Source organism: Festucalex cinctus, chromosome 6 (assembly GCF_051991245.1).
Source record: "Festucalex cinctus isolate MCC-2025b chromosome 6, RoL_Fcin_1.0, whole genome shotgun sequence".
Classification (NCBI taxonomy): Eukaryota; Metazoa; Chordata; class Actinopteri; order Syngnathiformes; family Syngnathidae; genus Festucalex; species Festucalex cinctus.
In genome coordinates, this window is record NC_135416.1 from 6,345,624 (window position 1) to 6,363,764 (window position 18,141).

The 18,141-nt window shown below is 39.4% G+C and overlaps 1 protein-coding gene across 8 annotated transcripts; it reads left to right on the plus strand.

The window, feature by feature from the left end:
* The first annotated feature begins 593 nt into the window (after positions 1 to 593).
* On the plus strand, positions 594 to 17,747 carry cyp2u1 (cytochrome P450, family 2, subfamily U, polypeptide 1). Of its 8 annotated transcripts, XM_077523917.1 has the most exons (17): positions 5,504 to 5,717; positions 7,285 to 7,393; positions 7,479 to 7,564; positions 8,800 to 9,027; positions 9,118 to 9,165; positions 10,353 to 10,427; positions 10,506 to 10,645; positions 11,150 to 11,200; positions 12,093 to 12,188; positions 13,505 to 13,702; positions 13,792 to 13,920; positions 14,629 to 14,725; positions 14,843 to 14,958; positions 15,040 to 15,210; positions 15,284 to 15,373; positions 15,720 to 15,851; positions 15,893 to 17,747. In XM_077523917.1, exons 1-16 carry the CDS (start codon positions 5,663 to 5,665, stop codon positions 15,825 to 15,827), a joined length of 1,797 nt encoding a protein of 598 aa, XP_077380043.1. In that variant the 5' UTR covers positions 5,504 to 5,662; the 3' UTR covers positions 15,828 to 15,851; positions 15,893 to 17,747. The 8 variants fall into 8 exon arrangements, 7 of the variants coding, with proteins under 7 accessions (XP_077380048.1, XP_077380043.1, XP_077380042.1 ...); XM_077523916.1 differs by having other exon boundaries at positions 15,720 to 17,747; XM_077523920.1 differs by lacking the exon at positions 5,504 to 5,717 and adding an exon at positions 6,491 to 6,704 and having other exon boundaries at positions 15,720 to 17,747.
* The last annotated feature ends 394 nt before the right edge of the window (positions 17,748 to 18,141 follow it).

The window sequence follows — 18,141 nt, forward strand, 5'->3', positions numbered from 1 at the left end:
TCGCCAGCGAAGACAACAATGAATCTTATATTAATATATAAATCAATAAATCTCATAACACCGGCCCATTTTTTCAGATGTTAAAACGTTTATTTATGCATTATGAAATTGGTAGCGCTAGTGCTTAGCATGTCTGCTTCACTATTCTGAAGTTCGGGGTTTGAAACTAAACTTAATTGAGTCTTCTAGAGTGTTTTTTTTTTTTCCTTCAACACTTTAGATTGGTGAGTGATGATTTATACTACTAATGGTCACGGCCATATGAATTTGAATTCCTTCCAGACCACGTGTCACATGACCAACGGACCATAATTTTATAGGTCGGCTTCTCCTTCCACATCATTGACCTTGTGTTTATTTGAATTTCAATGTCAAAGGATTGTTCACTCATTTTTTCAAAAAATAAATTTAAATAGTTTTATACTACGAACAAAGTAATTTACATTCCGAATCAGAAATCCGAATTCAAATTCAACCTCACATGACACAGCTATACTATACCTGGAAGTCATAATCCAGGGATAAGGCATAATTATTCTTAAACCTATCAGAGAAGGCCATTTCTCTCTCTACCAATAGGAGAGCAGCTCCCCCCCACAACACCGGAAGGATTTGTCTTGTCTCTGTTTACAAATAGAAAAACAAACATGGTTTAGTTTAGCGTAGATAACGCCCTAACCTTGACATTATGCTCCCGTATTGGAGCAACTCACTGCTGTCTGAAGTAAACATTGCGACTCTGCTTGTCTTCTCCGTTGTGTATTTCTCCGTTCACTATCACCTGAAACGCCGCCGCCGTCGTCTGGCTAACATACCTCCGGGTCCGAAGCCCCTGCCGATCGTGGGCAATTTTGGCGTGTTTCTCATCCCTTCGTTCATCCGGAGGAGATTCGGGAAGGCGTCGAAGCCGACCTCGACACCCGTGGAGGCGCTGAGGAAGCAAGCGGCGGTGTACGGCGACGTGTTCAGTTTATTTGTGGGCACGCAGCTGATCGTGGTGCTGAACGGCTATGACGTCATCAGGGACGCTTTGCTCAACCATCCCGAAGTGTTCTCAGACAGGCCTGACATCCCTGCGGTCACCATCATGACCAAACGCAAAGGTGCGTTTTTTACACATTCAAATTTATTCAAGGACTTTTAATTAGTTATTTAATGACACTAATTACATTTTTGTTTCATTATTGTATCAGATTTACAGTGCTTTTCTGGACATTCATGCACATGATTTTTTTGTTAATGACTCACGGTGAGCATTTTTTTTATTCGTTCAAGGGCATTTTCAGTTATTCAGATATCTATTTTATTTTTTATTTTATTGCATTTTGTAGTTATGGAATTATTTGTAACACTTTTAGTGTAATGAAATTTTTAGTCATTTATGTTATGTGTAATGAGTTTTTTAAAATTACATTTTTAGTTATATTTATTGAACAAGTTATATAGTTGCATGTTTAGTTTTTTATGACATGAATAACATTTTTAAAATGTTATTTAGCAACACAGTTTTGTAATTTTAATTTCATTTGATGACACCATTATTGCAATATTTATTTATTTGTTGACTTAATTATATTAATGTATTAAATGGCAATGTTTTTAGTTATGTAAAGAGTTATATAATGAGTTTATGATTGGAAGCGATTTATTGAATAGCATTTTTACTTGTCAAAAAAATACAGCTTTTTTTTTTAACTTTTAAAAAATGTTATTATTATTATTATTATTATTATTATTATTATTATTATTTTAGCATTGACCACCTCTACTTGCGGAGAATACAGACTTTCAGGCCATGAATAGCAAAAATCCATCCTGTAAAAGTAACACCTATTGAAATGCATTTAAAAAAATAAAATAAAAAAAAATAAAAATTGTACAAATAAACACTGGAAAAAAAATAAAAATCCACAAAAATGAGGAGGTCCACCATAATGGCATTTTTAATTAATTTAATGAGTGTTTATAGTAATCAACCTGTGTATTTAATAAATGTGGAAGTAACCTGCATCAGTCCGAAACGTTCTCTATGTTGACAACTATATATTTCTTTCCCCAAGGAATCGTCTTTGCGCCGTATGGGCCGGTGTGGAGAAAGCACCGCAAGTTCTGCCACGCCTCTCTTCGAACCTTCGGCGTGGGGAAACTCAGCCTGGAGCCGTGCATCCTCCAAGGCCTGGCGACAGTCAAAAGCGAGCTTCTGCGACGACGTCTCGAGGTTGGCCAAGGCGGCATGGACCTGACGCTGCTGATCAGCAACGCCGTCTCCAACGTCATCTGCTCTTTGGCCCTCGGCGAGCGCTTCCCCCAAGACGACCGCCAGTTCGGGACCCTGCTTGGCCTGATGGTGCGAGGCATGGAGCTGTGCGTCAACAGCCCCGCCGTCCTCATCAACGTCTTCCCACCGCTCTACCACTTGCCCTTCGGCGTCTTTGGGGAGCTCCGGCGGGTGGAGCGTGACATCACCGCTTTTCTGAAGGGGATCATCGCCAAGCACCGCGACACGCTGGACCCGGAGAACCCCAGAGATTTAGTGGACATGTACCTGGCGGAGATGGCGAGCCAGAGAGCTGCGGGCGTGGAGGACAGCAGCTTCAACGAGGACTACCTCTTCTACATCATTGGGGATCTCTTCATCGCGGGCACTGACACCACCACAAACTCTCTTCTGTGGATCTTGCTCTATATGGTTGTGCATCCTCAAGTCCAAGGTTAAAAAAAAAATAAACCACATGGTTTCGATGGCTTCCATGCGAATAGTGTTCCCCGCTATTCTCAAATAGATCGGCTCGTAATTCATACCCCCTAAATGGTATTGTCAAAATTAGTGCTTAATTTTTAGTTCATTTAAAGTTCCTCTAACGGCACAATTTTTTTTAGCGAGCGATTAATGACCGCCCCTTACTTGGAAAACCTATAATGGGAGAACTCCAGTTGCAAAGTAGCAGATACGTCCACATCAAAAGCAGTAATAAATTTAATAATAATGCATATATTTGTGGATACTGGGATCAAGTTGTATTCTACAATTTTAATAAGGTGCAGAATTTCACAAGTTACTTTGTGTTAAAGACTGGATAGCTCTTAATATGAAAAGAAAACTGCACTGAGCTGTCAATAATGTCTTACAAATGCAATTATGCCATCTGGTGGCAGAATTTTACCTCAACATGTCAATATCACACTTGATTTTTACAGTACAGGATACCTTTTTAATTTTAAGTCCATTTTATGAATTATGAAACGACCGTATCAATGACTAAAAGATGCAGCCATTTTTGTATTGGTTTAACATTTTTTTTCCCCACTTTTATGTTAACAAGAGTATGAAAACTTGGAAAATACACACATATATATATATTATTGTACATGGATGTAACATTTGCATCTCAAAATGTTTTCTCACATATGAATGGGAGTGCCACTAATCTGTTGGGGCGCTCTGAAAAAAAAAGACAAAATGTGTTTTTTTATTAAGAAAATGAACAATCTAATCCTAGGTGACCCGTCACCCTCACGAAGTATCGGAAATGGAAGAATTAAGATAATAACGTTTGTGTTTCTACCATGAATTCAGCCAAGGTGCAGGCAGAGGTGGACGAGGTGGTTGGAAGAGGCCGTGTGCCGTCTCTGACTGACCGAGGACGTTTGCCCTTCACCGAGGCCACTATTATGGAGGTCCAGAGGCTAACTGCCGTGGTCCCTCTGGGCATTCCACACATGGCGTCCAAAACCACAGGTGAAATAATTCGAGGAAAAATCATGTCATTTTTTTTTTTTTTTTTTTTTTTTTTTTATTCTGCCAAGGAGATTTTGATGTGTTTTGTGTGTACAATTCTGCTTTTTACTGAGTGGTTTTAACCAAAACATTTTTGTGTATGTTGTACTATCATTAGTACTGTATGTGTATCTTCTATACAGTGATTACACATACATTAAGATTACGTATAGTAATCTAATTACAAAATGTATGTAACTGTAATCTGTAATTATTTTACTGGGAAAAATATGTAACTAAATTCCTGTTCATTATTATGCTTGGTCCTGTGAGGATGAATTTGAAATCGTATTCGGCAAAAAAAAATAATAATATTGCAATGTTAATAATTTAAATTGGTTAGCACGTATGCCTCCCAGTACTGAGGACTCGGGTTCGAGTCCAGCTCCGGCCTGGGAGGAGTTTGCATGTTCTCCCCGTTCCCGCGTGGGTCTTCTCCGGGTACTCCGGTTTCCTCCCACATTCCAAACAAATGCATGGCAGGTTAATTGGGCGCTCCAACTTGTCCCGAGGTGTGCTTGTGAGTGTGGATGGTTGTTCGTCTCTGTATGCCCTGCGATTGGCTGGCAACCAGTTCAGGGTGTCCCCCGCCTACTGCCCAGAGCCAGCTGAGATAGGCTCCAGCACCCCCCGCGACCCTTGTGAGGAATAAGCGGTCAAGAAAATGGATGGATGGATGGGCCTCCACCACTGATTCTGAAGGCCTGATTAGATTGATTTGGCACATTGAGGTTGAAATATGATTGGACGAAAAAGCCTAAAAACACATATTGGACGCAGTGCAGCAAGAGAAACGCTACGGAATGAAGAGAATAGACTGTTTGGAATTAATCAAATTTAACTCATTTGCTCCCAATAATGTATAAATACGTTTTTTTTAAATGTTCTAAGTGTTCCAAAGACGTATTTATATGTTTTTTTGTTTTGTTTTTTAAATGCTAGAGCATACAGAAGGCTTTGATGCAGCCTCTCAACTGCAAAGAACGGTTGCGGAAATGGTAGTTATTACACAAACGGCCGGCAGGTGGCAGCAGAGCAAAGGAGATCAACCAGGGCCATGTCGAAAAAAAGCTCAATTACTTGCAATTTTAAATAGATTTGTGAAAACTGATGAAACTTAGCTCTCTTCTAATGCTAATTGCTGCAAAACGGAAACAGATAGAAACATACTTTTTTTTTCCTGATGAAAGAAGAGACTTTAATCTTTCTTTCGGTAGGTTCCATGCTTTTATAGCAATTGAACACAATATTCTGTGGGCCTTGCAAAATCAGTCAAAATCTAGTAAAACAGCCGGGAGCGAACGGGATTGCTTCTGTGAAAATGGCTGCGAGTGAATGAACAAATATTAGAATTTATTGTGTAATGTAGGTCAGAGAAGACCCTGAAAGTTGCTTAGTTGTACTTGATTTTAGCTGCACAACTTATGTTTACTTTTGCGCAACACGTCGGCTGGCAGACTTCCGAGGCTTCACCATCCCGCAAGGCGCGGTCCTCCTGCCCAACCTGTGGTCCGTCCATCGAGACCCCGCCGTGTGGGACCAGCCCGACGTCTTCATGCCGGAGCGCTTCCTGGATGGTGAGGGCAAGCTGGCGAGAAAAGAATTCTTCATACCTTTTGGCATCGGTACGTTCCTCATCCTTGACGGCAAACGCGCATGCGAAGCGACGTAACGTTCCTTCCCGGGTGTCAGGTCGCAGGGTGTGCATGGGCGAGCAGTTGGCCAAGATGGAACTCTTCCTCATGGCCACCGGCCTACTGCAGGCTTTCACCTTCCGGCTGCCGGTGGGAACGTCGCCGCCTCCCATGCACGGACGTTTCGGGCTGACGTTGGCGCCGTGGCCCTTCGCCGTGTGCGTCAGCCCTCGTGGGTGAAGACAGCCGAATGGATGCCCAGAGAGGCAACGCGTGCAATATACAGTCACCGGACACATTATTAGGTACATTTCGTATCGTTTTGGGGTCAGTTTGGTGAAAGAGAAAAGATGAGACGCGAAACTCAACAGATAGGTTAATGTTGGGGATATCAAAATGCTTGTGGTCTATTCCTAGTTGTCACAAAAATGCCAAAATGAGCAAATAAATAAAAATGAAAATTAAAAACAGATGTAAAAATATAATTCACAAATTAAATACTACGAATTACGGAAGCGTATTGCGAAAAAAACAAACTGTTTCTGACTAATTTTTTGGGGAGCTTTGTTTTTTTGAGTATGTTTTTCTGAATATTTTTTGTTTTATTTTAGTGGTAGTTTATATAATAAATAATTTAGAATGCATGTTTGTTGATGGTAGTATTACAGAAATACTTGTTTGTATGATATATCATTTTAAAATAAATAACATACTGGTTATATTTTCATGTTTATTAATTCATTAATTTTTAAATCTGTTTTATATATTTATGCATACATTCAATCCCGAGGTATAACCCTCACATAAATATATTCTAATTGAAGATTGCACAGTATTTATTTATTTTTCTTGCTGCCAACTACATTGCCTGACGCCAACAATGTGATGTGAGCCGATGGCGACCCCATGTGTCGAATAATCGAACTGCAGTTGAGCACGTTTGAACACCTTTGATGCTCTCGCAGAGAACGTCAAGTTTTCAAGTTTCTGTCATCGTGACTGTCACATACGTTCAAATGTCGTCACACGTTTATAACGCCGAATGGCCTTGTCCGGTTGTATTAAACGATGACGTTGTTTAAACATCACTCAGGAAGGAAGATTGTGAATATGTTCTATTATTGTTAACCAAGTTAGTGAAAAAGAGCTAGTTTTACCAGCTTTATTTTGGAGCTTTTCCCCCCTCCCCGGAAACCAGTCTATCACTGTTCGCATTATCTTAACTCGACGGCTGTCAAACTTGACAACTTGGACACAATCGACTGTTCAACCGCCTCGCACCGCCTGTTCAGGTAATTTCATCTAACGTAGTCGAGTCATTGCCCGGTGGAATGGAAGGAGAGTAAACTAGACATGGACTTAAAAGTAATAATAAAATTAACACATACGGTGGAACGTGGTTGACTAGTTAGCTCGCCTCCCAGACTCGGGTTCGAGTCCAGGCTCCGGCCTTCCTGGGTGGAGTTTGCAGGTTCTCCCCGTGCCTACGTGGGTCTTCTACGGGTACTCCGGTCTCCTCCCACATTCCAAAGACATGCGTGGCAGGTTAATTGGGCACTCCGAATTGTCCCTCGGTGTGCTTGTGCGATCGTGAATGTTCGTCTCTGTGTGCCCTGCGATTGGCTGGCAACCAGTACAGGGTGTACCCCGCCTGCTGCCCATAGCAAGCTGAGATAGGCTCCAGCACCCCCCGCGATACTTGTGAGGAACAAGCGGTTCAGAAAATGGATGGATGGAAATTAACACATGCAGTATGTATTTGTGAGGAAAAAAAGGGAAATTGACCCAATTTGGACATATTACAGTGATTTATTGTTGTATTTTGTGTTGATGCATGGTGGTTAACAAACCTCCACTTGTCGCTTCTCTCAGTCATGCTTCGCAGGAGCATTCGACTGGCGGCCGCACACTACTACAACTCGGGCGATGAATCCGACTCTAGCATGACCACCAACATTTTGTATCGGGAGAACCCCGTCAAGTGAGTAACGGTGGCGAAAAATCTTGCGTAACAATTGGTCAGTTGTTTGTTTGTTTGTTTTTCCTGAAACTTTGTTTTTCCTCAGGGTTTTTAAGAAGAAAGCAAGGAAGCGCAAACGTGCCGCCGCCGGCCCGAGCAGCGTACCACCGCCGCCGCCCACCATTCGTCCGGGTATGAAGTCAAAATGTCGTCAGTCAGCTGTCTGCTTCGAGAGAATTTAGCTACTACTGAAACATCAAAAGTTGTTAAAATAAACAGAAATCTTCGTGGTGCAAAAATATGAACAGATGACGTTCATGACATCACAGGAAAATTCATAATAAAAAATGTGTATAAAATATTTACGTAACGTACCCAAGATAAGAATTGCGTTAACCCGACAGTCCACCGATAGAGTCTTGACATACCCCTATTGGGGAGGCTATTATGCTGGCTCATGGAAGGTGTATACACTACACAGGATGGTGTATCGATCAGAATACAGGAGAATGCGTTATGGTGGTTTGTTGATTCTTTACTGGTTATTCAGGAGGTCGAGACAAGCGGGTTGAAGCAACAGGTGAAATGGATGTAGATGAAACAGATGAAACAGAGTCTGAAATATCAGAATAACAACAATAAGGGGATGCACAATATTTAGATGTCACACAAATTATACAATGACATGACTAATAAGTATTTATATGCCTTAGAAACTCCATAAAGGACAAACACAAAGAAAACATTGCCCACGCAATAGGTATTATATTTATACTGCTCAAAATGACCTACTACAGTCATTTAGAATTCACTTGAATGCACGTAAATGTTTTACTGGTCTATGGGGACCTCTTGTGGCCACCAAGAACAGTAAAATAGCCAGTCGGTAATGGCGACTGTTACAGAACTGTAGCGTCCCGCGGTTCACTTCTAAACTCCGTATATAGCCATCGAAACTAGCACACAAGTTGGAAATACACATAAACAATGCAACAATAAACATTTCTGACTTACTTTGTGGTCATGAACTCTGTCAAACGAAACTACGTACAACGTGATCAATCCGACTGCTACAGCACCGCTGTAGCCACCTGCTCTCTACTGAACTGAACTGCGCATGCACGCCCGACACATCGTCATACGTAATCGCGTAGTCACATGCCATGGGGAGGCACAACAATACAAACAAAGTTCTGCTTCATGTAAATAAACACTCTTAACAATAATACACTATTTCTAGGAGCCTTTTGTACAACCCCATTGCAGCGTGGTTGCATTTCCTCTCTCTCTTCCTCTCTCCTTGATTAGCTCCCCGGCTCATACGCGCCCCCCGCTGTCTTGATGCCGCAATAACACACCAACCAACAATAGGCAAACAAACAGTTGTTTTTTTGCTGTTACCATGACAAAAAATGTCTCCTTCAAAGGCCCCACACCGTCCCGAAGCAAGGTGGACCTGAGCATGGGGGACGTGTCTGACGCCAACCCCAGTACCAACGCCCAGCCTGCCCTGAGCTCGGCGTCGTCAGCCACCACCCGCTCGCCAATGCCTTCCCCCGTTAGCACCAGCACCAGCACCAGCACCAGCGTGGCCCCAGTGGCTCCCGCTGTCGGATACAGACACCGAATCAACAGCGCCCTCTCTGGTGTGAAGGGTGAGTGCATGCCTTTGTTTGCTGTGTGTGCTCTGCTTTTCCACTCAACTGTAGAGTAACACACTTCTTGTATTTTTTATTTTTTTTTAGACTTGCTGTCAACATTGACTGCAAAGATAAACCATGTGACCGCTTTTGGTATGAAGTGTGTGCTTGTGTGTCGCTAAGTTGAGATGGGAAGTTACTTTTTTTTTTCATTGCTTTCTGCTTTCCAGAGTATTATTATTATTTTTTTTTTTTACCTTTATCCGTTACATTTTAATGCATATCTGTCATTTTTACTTGATACATTTTTAAAACATGGTCATACAGCTGTGCAGTTAATTATAATTCAATTACAATTTCAATTATGACATAAACGTGGGGGGGGGATTAATACTAATTTTTGAGTTGTTTAAATTATAAAGATTTGCACCTTTTTAAATTTTAAAATAAATGTTCCATCCAAAAGGAACTTGTATAATTATAGTCAGTGTTTCAAAGATTTTTTTTTTCTTAATATTGTTTTGATTTAATTTTTAGGTTTAAACATTTTCCTGTTTTGTACCAAAAACTAAATGATCCTACTGCACAGTGCACATGCTGCACTCCAACTTCAAGTTTTTCCAACATAGATAAATAAATGAATGAATGAATGAATAAATAAATAAATAAATAAATAAATAAATAAATATTATTATTATTATTATTATTATTATTATTATTATTATTATTATTATTATACATTCTGTTTGGTCCAAAAGGAATTTACATAATTAAAGTGTTTCTATTTTTTTTAATTGGTCTTAATATTTTTAAATGTGTAAGCATTTTCTTGTTTACCAAAAGACAAATGATCGTCCTACTGCACAGTGTACAAGCTGCACTCCAACTTTGTTTTTACCAACATAAATACATAAATTAATTAATTAATTAAAAATTTATAAATATATTATTATAAATTCATTTTGGTCCATAGGGAACTTACATAATTATAGTGTTACTATTTTTTTAAATGCTTAAACATTTTGTTGTTTTGTACCAAAAAATAAATAATCGTTTGAATAATTTTGATTTTAATTATTGCCAAAATAATCGTGATGATTATTTTTTCCATAATCAAGCAGCCCTACAAAGTCGTTATTTTTGTTCTTAAATAAATGAAAACAATGGCCGCCCCCTGACATGGATAGAAACATCTGGATTTTGCTGCATAACTCATATTCCATAAATGTAATATTCATCAGAATCCCATGTTTAGACTAGTGAGGTCACATATAACAGTTGAGCCAAATTCACAATTAAAAGTGCATGTCGAAACTCCCTAAACTCTTCTTGTCCTGCAGCTTATAGATCGATCATCGGTGCCCTAACAAAGAAAGTTTTCATTGCCCTCATCCTGCTCTTTGTTGTGGCTGCCTGTAAGTGTCACATATTAATCATTACATATTCTTCCATTTACTCAACCGTAATTGTTTGGGTTTCTTGCTCTTCTCAAGGTGTTTGGCTCCTCCCTCTCTTGAGGCTCTCTTTGTCCACTCCTCTCTTGGGCTTCATAAAGGCCCTGTCAGAGACCAACAAAGTCATGGAGCCGCTTCTGCCAAACATTATACTTCCTTCACCTAACACATCAGCAAAGGTACAGTTTTCTCTATCTTGGTACTGAGGGGATGTTTCTAAATAAACTCATGTAGCTATTGTGGCAAAAATGTTGAAAACTTAAAGGCACGGTCTTCTGTTTTCACGCTGAAAAATGCACTATATAAATACAAGATTTATACACATGAATTCCTTCTCAATTTACACCTCTGGGCTTCTGTTAATGTGTGGTGGTGATTTTTTTTTTCCTAAACCTCACGCACAGATTTTTTTTTTTTCACTAGTAAATTTAGAAAATTTTAGTAAGTAAATTTAGCAAATTCAATTGAAAATTCGAAACAATTGGATGGAAATCTGAATACATATCTTTCGGTCAGTCCGTACGTGCACGAAAAACATGGGTTGCACACAATTGATCTTAGAGGGACACCCACTAAAGAAACAAGATAAGTGACCAGTAATGATCAGTTCCACTCCAGCTATGAATAACACTTTTTTTTTTTTTTTTTTTTTGGGTGTGTCTGTGTCTTGTTCCACTCTCCAGGACTCTGTCACACTTATTGCTGATCAAGAATTAAAACTGCAAAATCATCTGGTAAGAAGCAGTGTGTAAAACAAGTGTAAAAAAAATAAAATAAATAAAGTCAATGCATAACAGTTAGTGAAGGATGAGTGCAATGACTTTGTGGTTTGTGTTCAGGAGCGTCTTCTTACAAGGTAGAAGTGCTTTGTTATTGTTATATAATTCATTGATTGTTCCATACCTGACCTATTGCATTGAAGTGTGGGGGTGTGCTGCCAAAACTTACAGCGAACCCATTTTTCTACAGAAACGTGCTATCCGTGTTATTTTAGGTTGTGGATACAGAGACCACACAAATCCATTATTTATACAACTTAAGATTTTAAAATGTAATGAATTGATGGAGTTTAACCGTCTTAAAATATTGTATAAAGCCCACCGTGAAATTCTACTATACATTTTCTCTAAACCTAAATAGAGAACAAAACAAAAAGAACGATGTATTTCAAATCAAGGTGTCAGTCGATGGAAACAATTTGGATTGTAAAACAAAATCTTCTCAATCTACAAAAATATATAAAACATGCAGTTGAATTATTTTTGAATTGTTTGGTAGTATTGTAACACCAAAAGCGTTTATTTTAAAGAGTGAAATTGATTGATTGATTGATTGATTGATGTGATAATTTTTTGGATGATTAACGCTTTTACTTTGACAGCGCTCCTTTAAATGTGGTTAGTTGATTTCAAATTTTTGCTTCCTGAAAAGCATATTTTTAAATTCTCCAAGTGAGTTGTGCAGCTTTCTAGGTCACATTAATGGTGCAAAAGTTTTTAAAATTATTTATCTTTGCTCACTTTATAACACATAAAGCTTACATTTCAGCAGGTGTGTGAAGACATCTTAGATCCACTGTAAATTGATTTTTTTGGTGAGTACCTTCTGTATTCTTCCCTGTTTCAGAAGAGAGAGAAATTTGAGGTGGAGATGCAGAGTCTGAGGAATAACTTCAAGAGGATTGAACAGGTCAGGGACAAGTTGCTCACTGACACCATGCAGGTAAGGGGCTGGCTAAACCATTTCGGGTCCATTCCGGGACCATTGTCATTTGTCGACCTCCCGTTTGTTTGGATTTCGGATCAATGTTCCCATTCAGGAATAATGGAAATGTCGATCTGTGCACATAAAACTTTTATTAGTTGTAGGAATAAATTGTTATTCATTAAACGTTTTTTTTTTTTTTTTTTTTTCAGCCACTCAATTTTTTAAGCAGTGCAAATAGCAACCCCAATTCTTAGCATATCTCATCTTGTTTTGTTTTGTTTGTTTGTTTTTGTAAATCCATGCAAAGTGAAAATAGACATCTTCAAAATTTTGACATATCACAGAAAGAGTGTTGTGAACACCACTGCCAAATCCGAATGATAAAAAAAAATTGCCTAGTTAACTCATTCACTCCCAAAGACGTATTTACACGTTTTTTTTTAGTTTTTTGTTGTTGTTTTCATTAATGAAACAGATGAAGCGCACTTTTTTTTTTTGTAATAACTACCATCGCTTTAAGCTTCCACTTCAGGTCAAAAACTGCATCAAAGCCTTCATACAAAAACTCTAGCAAGCGAAAACCTAAAAAACGTATAAATACGTCTTTGGGAGTGAATGAGTTAATATGATGACACTTCAAAACTGAAAAAAAAATCAAGCCCTTGCTTCCGCTCACAAATCCACTGAACGCTTGAAACCAGGGCTGTCACGAACATCTTTTTAGAATTAAGTATCCTTTCTATTTTTCTATAGAGTACTCAGGTATGAGCCGCAGCGGACATATTTAGCTGTGTTTTAATGAGACATAGGCAGGAAGCTTTTCCTACGCTAAGCTTAGCTGGAGAAACTTTTATCAATCAAACTTTATTTATATAGCACCTTTCATTCAGCAAAATGCAACTCAAGGAATTAAACTCAACTCTCAACTCAACTCAAGTTTGTGTTAATGTTTTATGTTATGTTTGTTTTTGTGTTTCTGCAAAGCGCTTTGTGACAGTGAGCTCAGGTTGTTTGAGAAATTAAAACAATACAATAAAAAGAAAACAACACCCATTCCCCCAACAAAAACATTATTGGGGCACAGAGAAACCATGTGAGGAAAGGCACCCAGGGAGCACTGGAGCTAAATATTAAAAGACAACAAAATAAAAGCAGTTAAAAAGTAAAAGAAAAGAGAATAAAAGGCAAAAACAAAACTAAAAGACATTATGAAACATGCCGGGAAAAGTCAATCATAGTCAGTTAGCTCCACTGTAAAGTGACCCCCCCCCCCCCCCCCACCCCCCTTGTAGTATTCAGTTGAGTATTTTCTCTATTCTTCCCTGTTTCAGATGAGAGAGGAATTTGAGGTGTCGATGCAGAGTGTGAGGGGCAACTTGAAGACAGTGAAATCCAATATTGCGGTGAATCTGGACCGGCAGGTCACCGTCATGAGCAAGAAGATGGATGATCAAAAGCTGCATTTCCAGTCCCTCTTAGGTCATAGTGTCGGCGATAGAATAAAAGCTTTAGAAACCCAGATTGCCGAGGTAATGGAGGTGTTAAGAAACGAATGTGGATTATTATTTTTTTGTTTCCCGCATACTGTGTTTCAACCCAAACGACCTTCTGATTGCAGTTGTCAAAGGAGTTGCTGTCCATCCAATCGCAACCTCCTGCGCTGCCTTATCCTGACATCTCCGCCCAAAAACAGCTGACGCCGGAGTTCCAGCAGGCCATGGGGAAGTGGCTCACGGACCACATGCAGGTAAGGGGAGTTCTAAAGCAAGTTCCGGGACCACGGTCGACCTCTCGTTTGTTTGGATTTCGGATCAGTGCTGATTGCGAAACTTGCCAGCAAGCTCCATTCTCGCAGTATTTGTTCATAAATAGAACGAGAATACATCTTGTATTGCTCCCGCTGATACGTTCGCAGCCGTCGTATTAAGATCGGCGTTTAGAGTGTAGGCGACATGAAGCTGTGACGAAACCAGGAAGTGCCCCTCTCTCCTCTCTCTCACTCTCTGCCTCGCTTACCTTGCAATATCTCGACATAACGTCACACCCAGCCACTCATTTTATTGGCTATGAGAAACTTCCTTGTCACTTGTCAACCTACGGGAGCAGCCGTGGTCCAAAACTGGCAAAGATGCCGTTTTGCTGCATTGCGTGTAAGAATTTTGATTATTTTCCGGGACTTTTGAGGTCCCGTACAGGACATCACAATTTAGCCTAAAATACGGGGCGTCCTGGTGATGTTTTTTGGGGGGTTTAGCTAGCAAGCTAACTGCTAACTGTAGTGGTAGAATTGGACCTAGCAATAAATAAGTCGCAAATGCACTGGCTAACCACTGATGTGAAATAAGGTGCTCAATGGGGAGGAACTTATCCCAGACGCACAAGTTCTACCTATCCCTCTTTTGGAATAAGCGTCACAAAAAGCGTAAGTCTGCTGTCTCGTTTGTTTATCACACAGGCGCATGATGCGGTCAACCTAAAAGACAAAGGAGTCTCCTCAGCGTGGGCACAGCCCTTCTCTAACAGAATGTCCAACTTTGCTCTGGAAAGTCAAGGTAAGACACTTTCCACAATGTTTGCATCTAGCTAGAGCACATCTCGATTTATCTATCCATCCCATGCCACCTGTTGCATTGTATGGGTCACAATTTGATAGTTTGCGTGTTGTTCAGGTGCCCACGTGATCAGCACCCGCTGTTCCGAAACGTATCACACCCGCCCAGCATCTGTGAGCTTGTTTGGATTCCCCTTGTGGTACCCGCCGGAGAGCCCCCGCACTGTCATTCAGGTAATCATCTTCCCCTTCCTCCCGGTGTTGTTTGTATCCGTCCATGCCCACTTCTGCCTTCTTCACTCCCTGACACATGAGGGCGAGCCAATGCTGCCAGGCAACTGTTGGGCCTTCCGCGGTGCCCACGGGAATCTCGCCGTCGCCCTCTCGCACCCAATCAGGATAACCCATGTGACGCTGGAGCACGTGCCGCGTGAAATCACCCCCACCGGCCGAATTGACTCTGCGCCCAAGGACTTTGAGGTTTATGTAAGTCCCCCCCCAAATATTGCCACCGGTTTTTCAAGTTACAAAGTTTTTTTTTTTGCCTTTGCTTCCTCAGGGACTGAAGGACGAGGTGGAAGAAGGAACGCTGCTGGGAACTTTCACATACGACGAGGATGGCGAACCCACGCAAACATTTGAGCTGTCCGTAAGTTTCCAAGCCGCACAACTATTTTTTTTTTTATACCTACATACTCGACCACAAATCATGCATTTTCATGTTGTTCTTTTTTGTTTTTCACCATCAAGTGACATCCAGTAGAGGCTCATATTTGAGCTACCGAGAACTAGAATGAGATGATTTAAAAGTGGAAGTCAACCTTGAGTTCTCTTCATGTCTTCATTTAAATTAAAAATGACAACAACAAAAAATGTTAGGCCACACAAGTTCTCATTGTCTCATTTTAAAAAATTATACTTTGTGTGATACTGGAACGTGGTGACCAAAGACCAAATTCCGAACCCATTCGCTTCTGCGCTCTTTCCTGACGCAGCCCAGCGATGTGATCTACCGCATGGTGGAGCTGCACGTCCTCAGCAACTGGGGTCACATGGAGTACACGTGCCTCTACCGCTTCCGGGTGCACGGCACCTGGGCGTGATGGCGGCTCGGCGCACCGCCCCCTGGAGGAAGTGGTGAGTTCCACCACAAAAGGCGCGTCTTCAAATATTGTTGCTGTCCCTTGAACTTGAACTGTCAGTATACCTTTACCATAGCGAAACTGGTACTCAGGCTCATTCTCGTGGCCTGTAAGAGTGTCGAAGGATGTAAATAATATTAGGTCAAAATTATACATGTTTTTTTTTAAATACTGGCATCATGTTGATGCATGATGCCTGTTCTTCTTTGACCTTGTAATATGCACTTGAATTTTCTATTAACGCAAAGTCAGATGATGAAAATGTATTTTTATGTGAGAGAATGTATTTTCGCAAACCTGTGACTTTTTTTTATTTATTTTTTTATCATTTATAGATGATGTACACTCGTACAGTATGAATGGCGCACTAGGGGCAAAAAAAAAAGAGGAAAGAAATATTAATAAAAAAAATTACTCAGGATAGTTGAAAGAGTAATTTAGTAATGTGATGAGAATAAAATCACTCCCAAAAATATACTAAAATATTTGAATACATAAGAAAATATTTATTTATTTATTTTTTTAAATACAAAATGTGATATTATAATAATAAAGTGCAAATTATAATTCCTGAAAACTCGGCGTCTGGGTTGGCTCTTACTATATCAATTTATTTATTTTTAACTTTTTTTTTAGATTGAATTGTTATGAAATTACTCTATCAATGACTAAAAAATAAAACCATATTTAAATTAGGGGGGAGAGGGGAATGTACATTTCATTGTAAATTTAGATATAAATTGAGATATAAAATGTGCAATTAATCGTCAATTAATTATTGAAGTAGTGCGATTAATTACTATTTAATCGACTGACACCTCTAGTTCAGATAGTTTTGGACAGACATCAAATAAGCAACGTAGTTTTGCACAAGCTAAAACTAAATACATTGTTGTTCTGCAATAAAATAGCACCCTCCAATGGTTGAAAGTTCAAACAGACGCTAACTGACGTTTGCATTTACAGGACTGTCTCAGAAAATTTGAATATTGCGATAAAGTCCTTTATTTTCTGTAATGCAATTAATGTAGCCGCGAGGGGGCACAAGCCAGTGTCTTCTTGCGCCGGTCCCAAGCCCGGATAAATGCAGAGGGTTGTGTCAGGAAGGGCATCCGACATAAAACTTTGGCCAAACCAAACATGCGAATCAAATATATGACTTCCATACCGGATCGGTCGTGGCCCGGGTTAACGACGACAGCCATCGGTGCTGTGGACCGACAGGGTGTCGGTGGAAGTTGGTCGAAGGAGGAGAGGAGGAAGGCGTGTTCGTAGGAAGAAAGAGAAGAGGAACACCACGAATGTAGGACTTAGAGTAGGAACTTTGATTTCACAGATTTTAAATTAAAAATGTTTTAAATACCTAAAACACTTTTTTTCTGGATTTTTAAACTTTACAAATGCAATTACTCAGTTTCACCTGCCGATAGGATTTTATCTTAAAATGATTAATGGTATGTTTTTTTCCTCTGATTTTCAGCCCTTATTTCTTGCAAAGCAACTTTATTATTATCATGACATTCTCATGATTGACTGTATCCTTGTTTTTTTTTTGTTTTTTTAATATTATTGTTTACTGTTTTTAGTGTCGTCTAGCAGAAAACCAACTTTGTTATTTGAAGATGTTTGATGAGGTTGTACAATTCTCTCACAAAAAAAAGTTTTGTTTTTATTTGTGTTTATCTTATTCAAATGACACTTTTCTCTGTGAACTCCGTGTGTTTTCTCATGAAATGTAGTACAGGTTAATCCTGCTCGAAATGAATTGTTGTAATTGTTGTTTAAAACAATGCTTTCAATATTATATTTAAACTACTTGATACAAAGATGCTCATATTCACTTTCATGAATGTATGCAATAAATAAAAACATTTTGTTGTATCTTTGTTCAATTACTAAATGTGTTTTTCTATATTAACTCATTCACTGCCAATGACAACTATAGACGTAAAAAATCCAAGCAAACAGCCAGTGTTAATTTTGAAAAAAAAGAAAAAAAGAAATGACATTTAAAATGAAAGTTTTAATTTAAAAAAAAAGAAATTTTAAATTTAATTTTAGTTCTAGTCTTCTGACTAAATTTAATTAAAGCCTTAGTCATAACTTAGTCACCTGATTGTATTTGAGTTTTAATCCAACTTCAGTTGACAGAAATAAGGAGCAATTTTAGTCAACTAAATTGACTTCTGGAAGTCGAGACCCAGTTTGTGGTCTCAGTAAGACCAAGACCGGTCAGTATGCACGATGGTAGCACTTAGTAATGAAATTGTTGTCA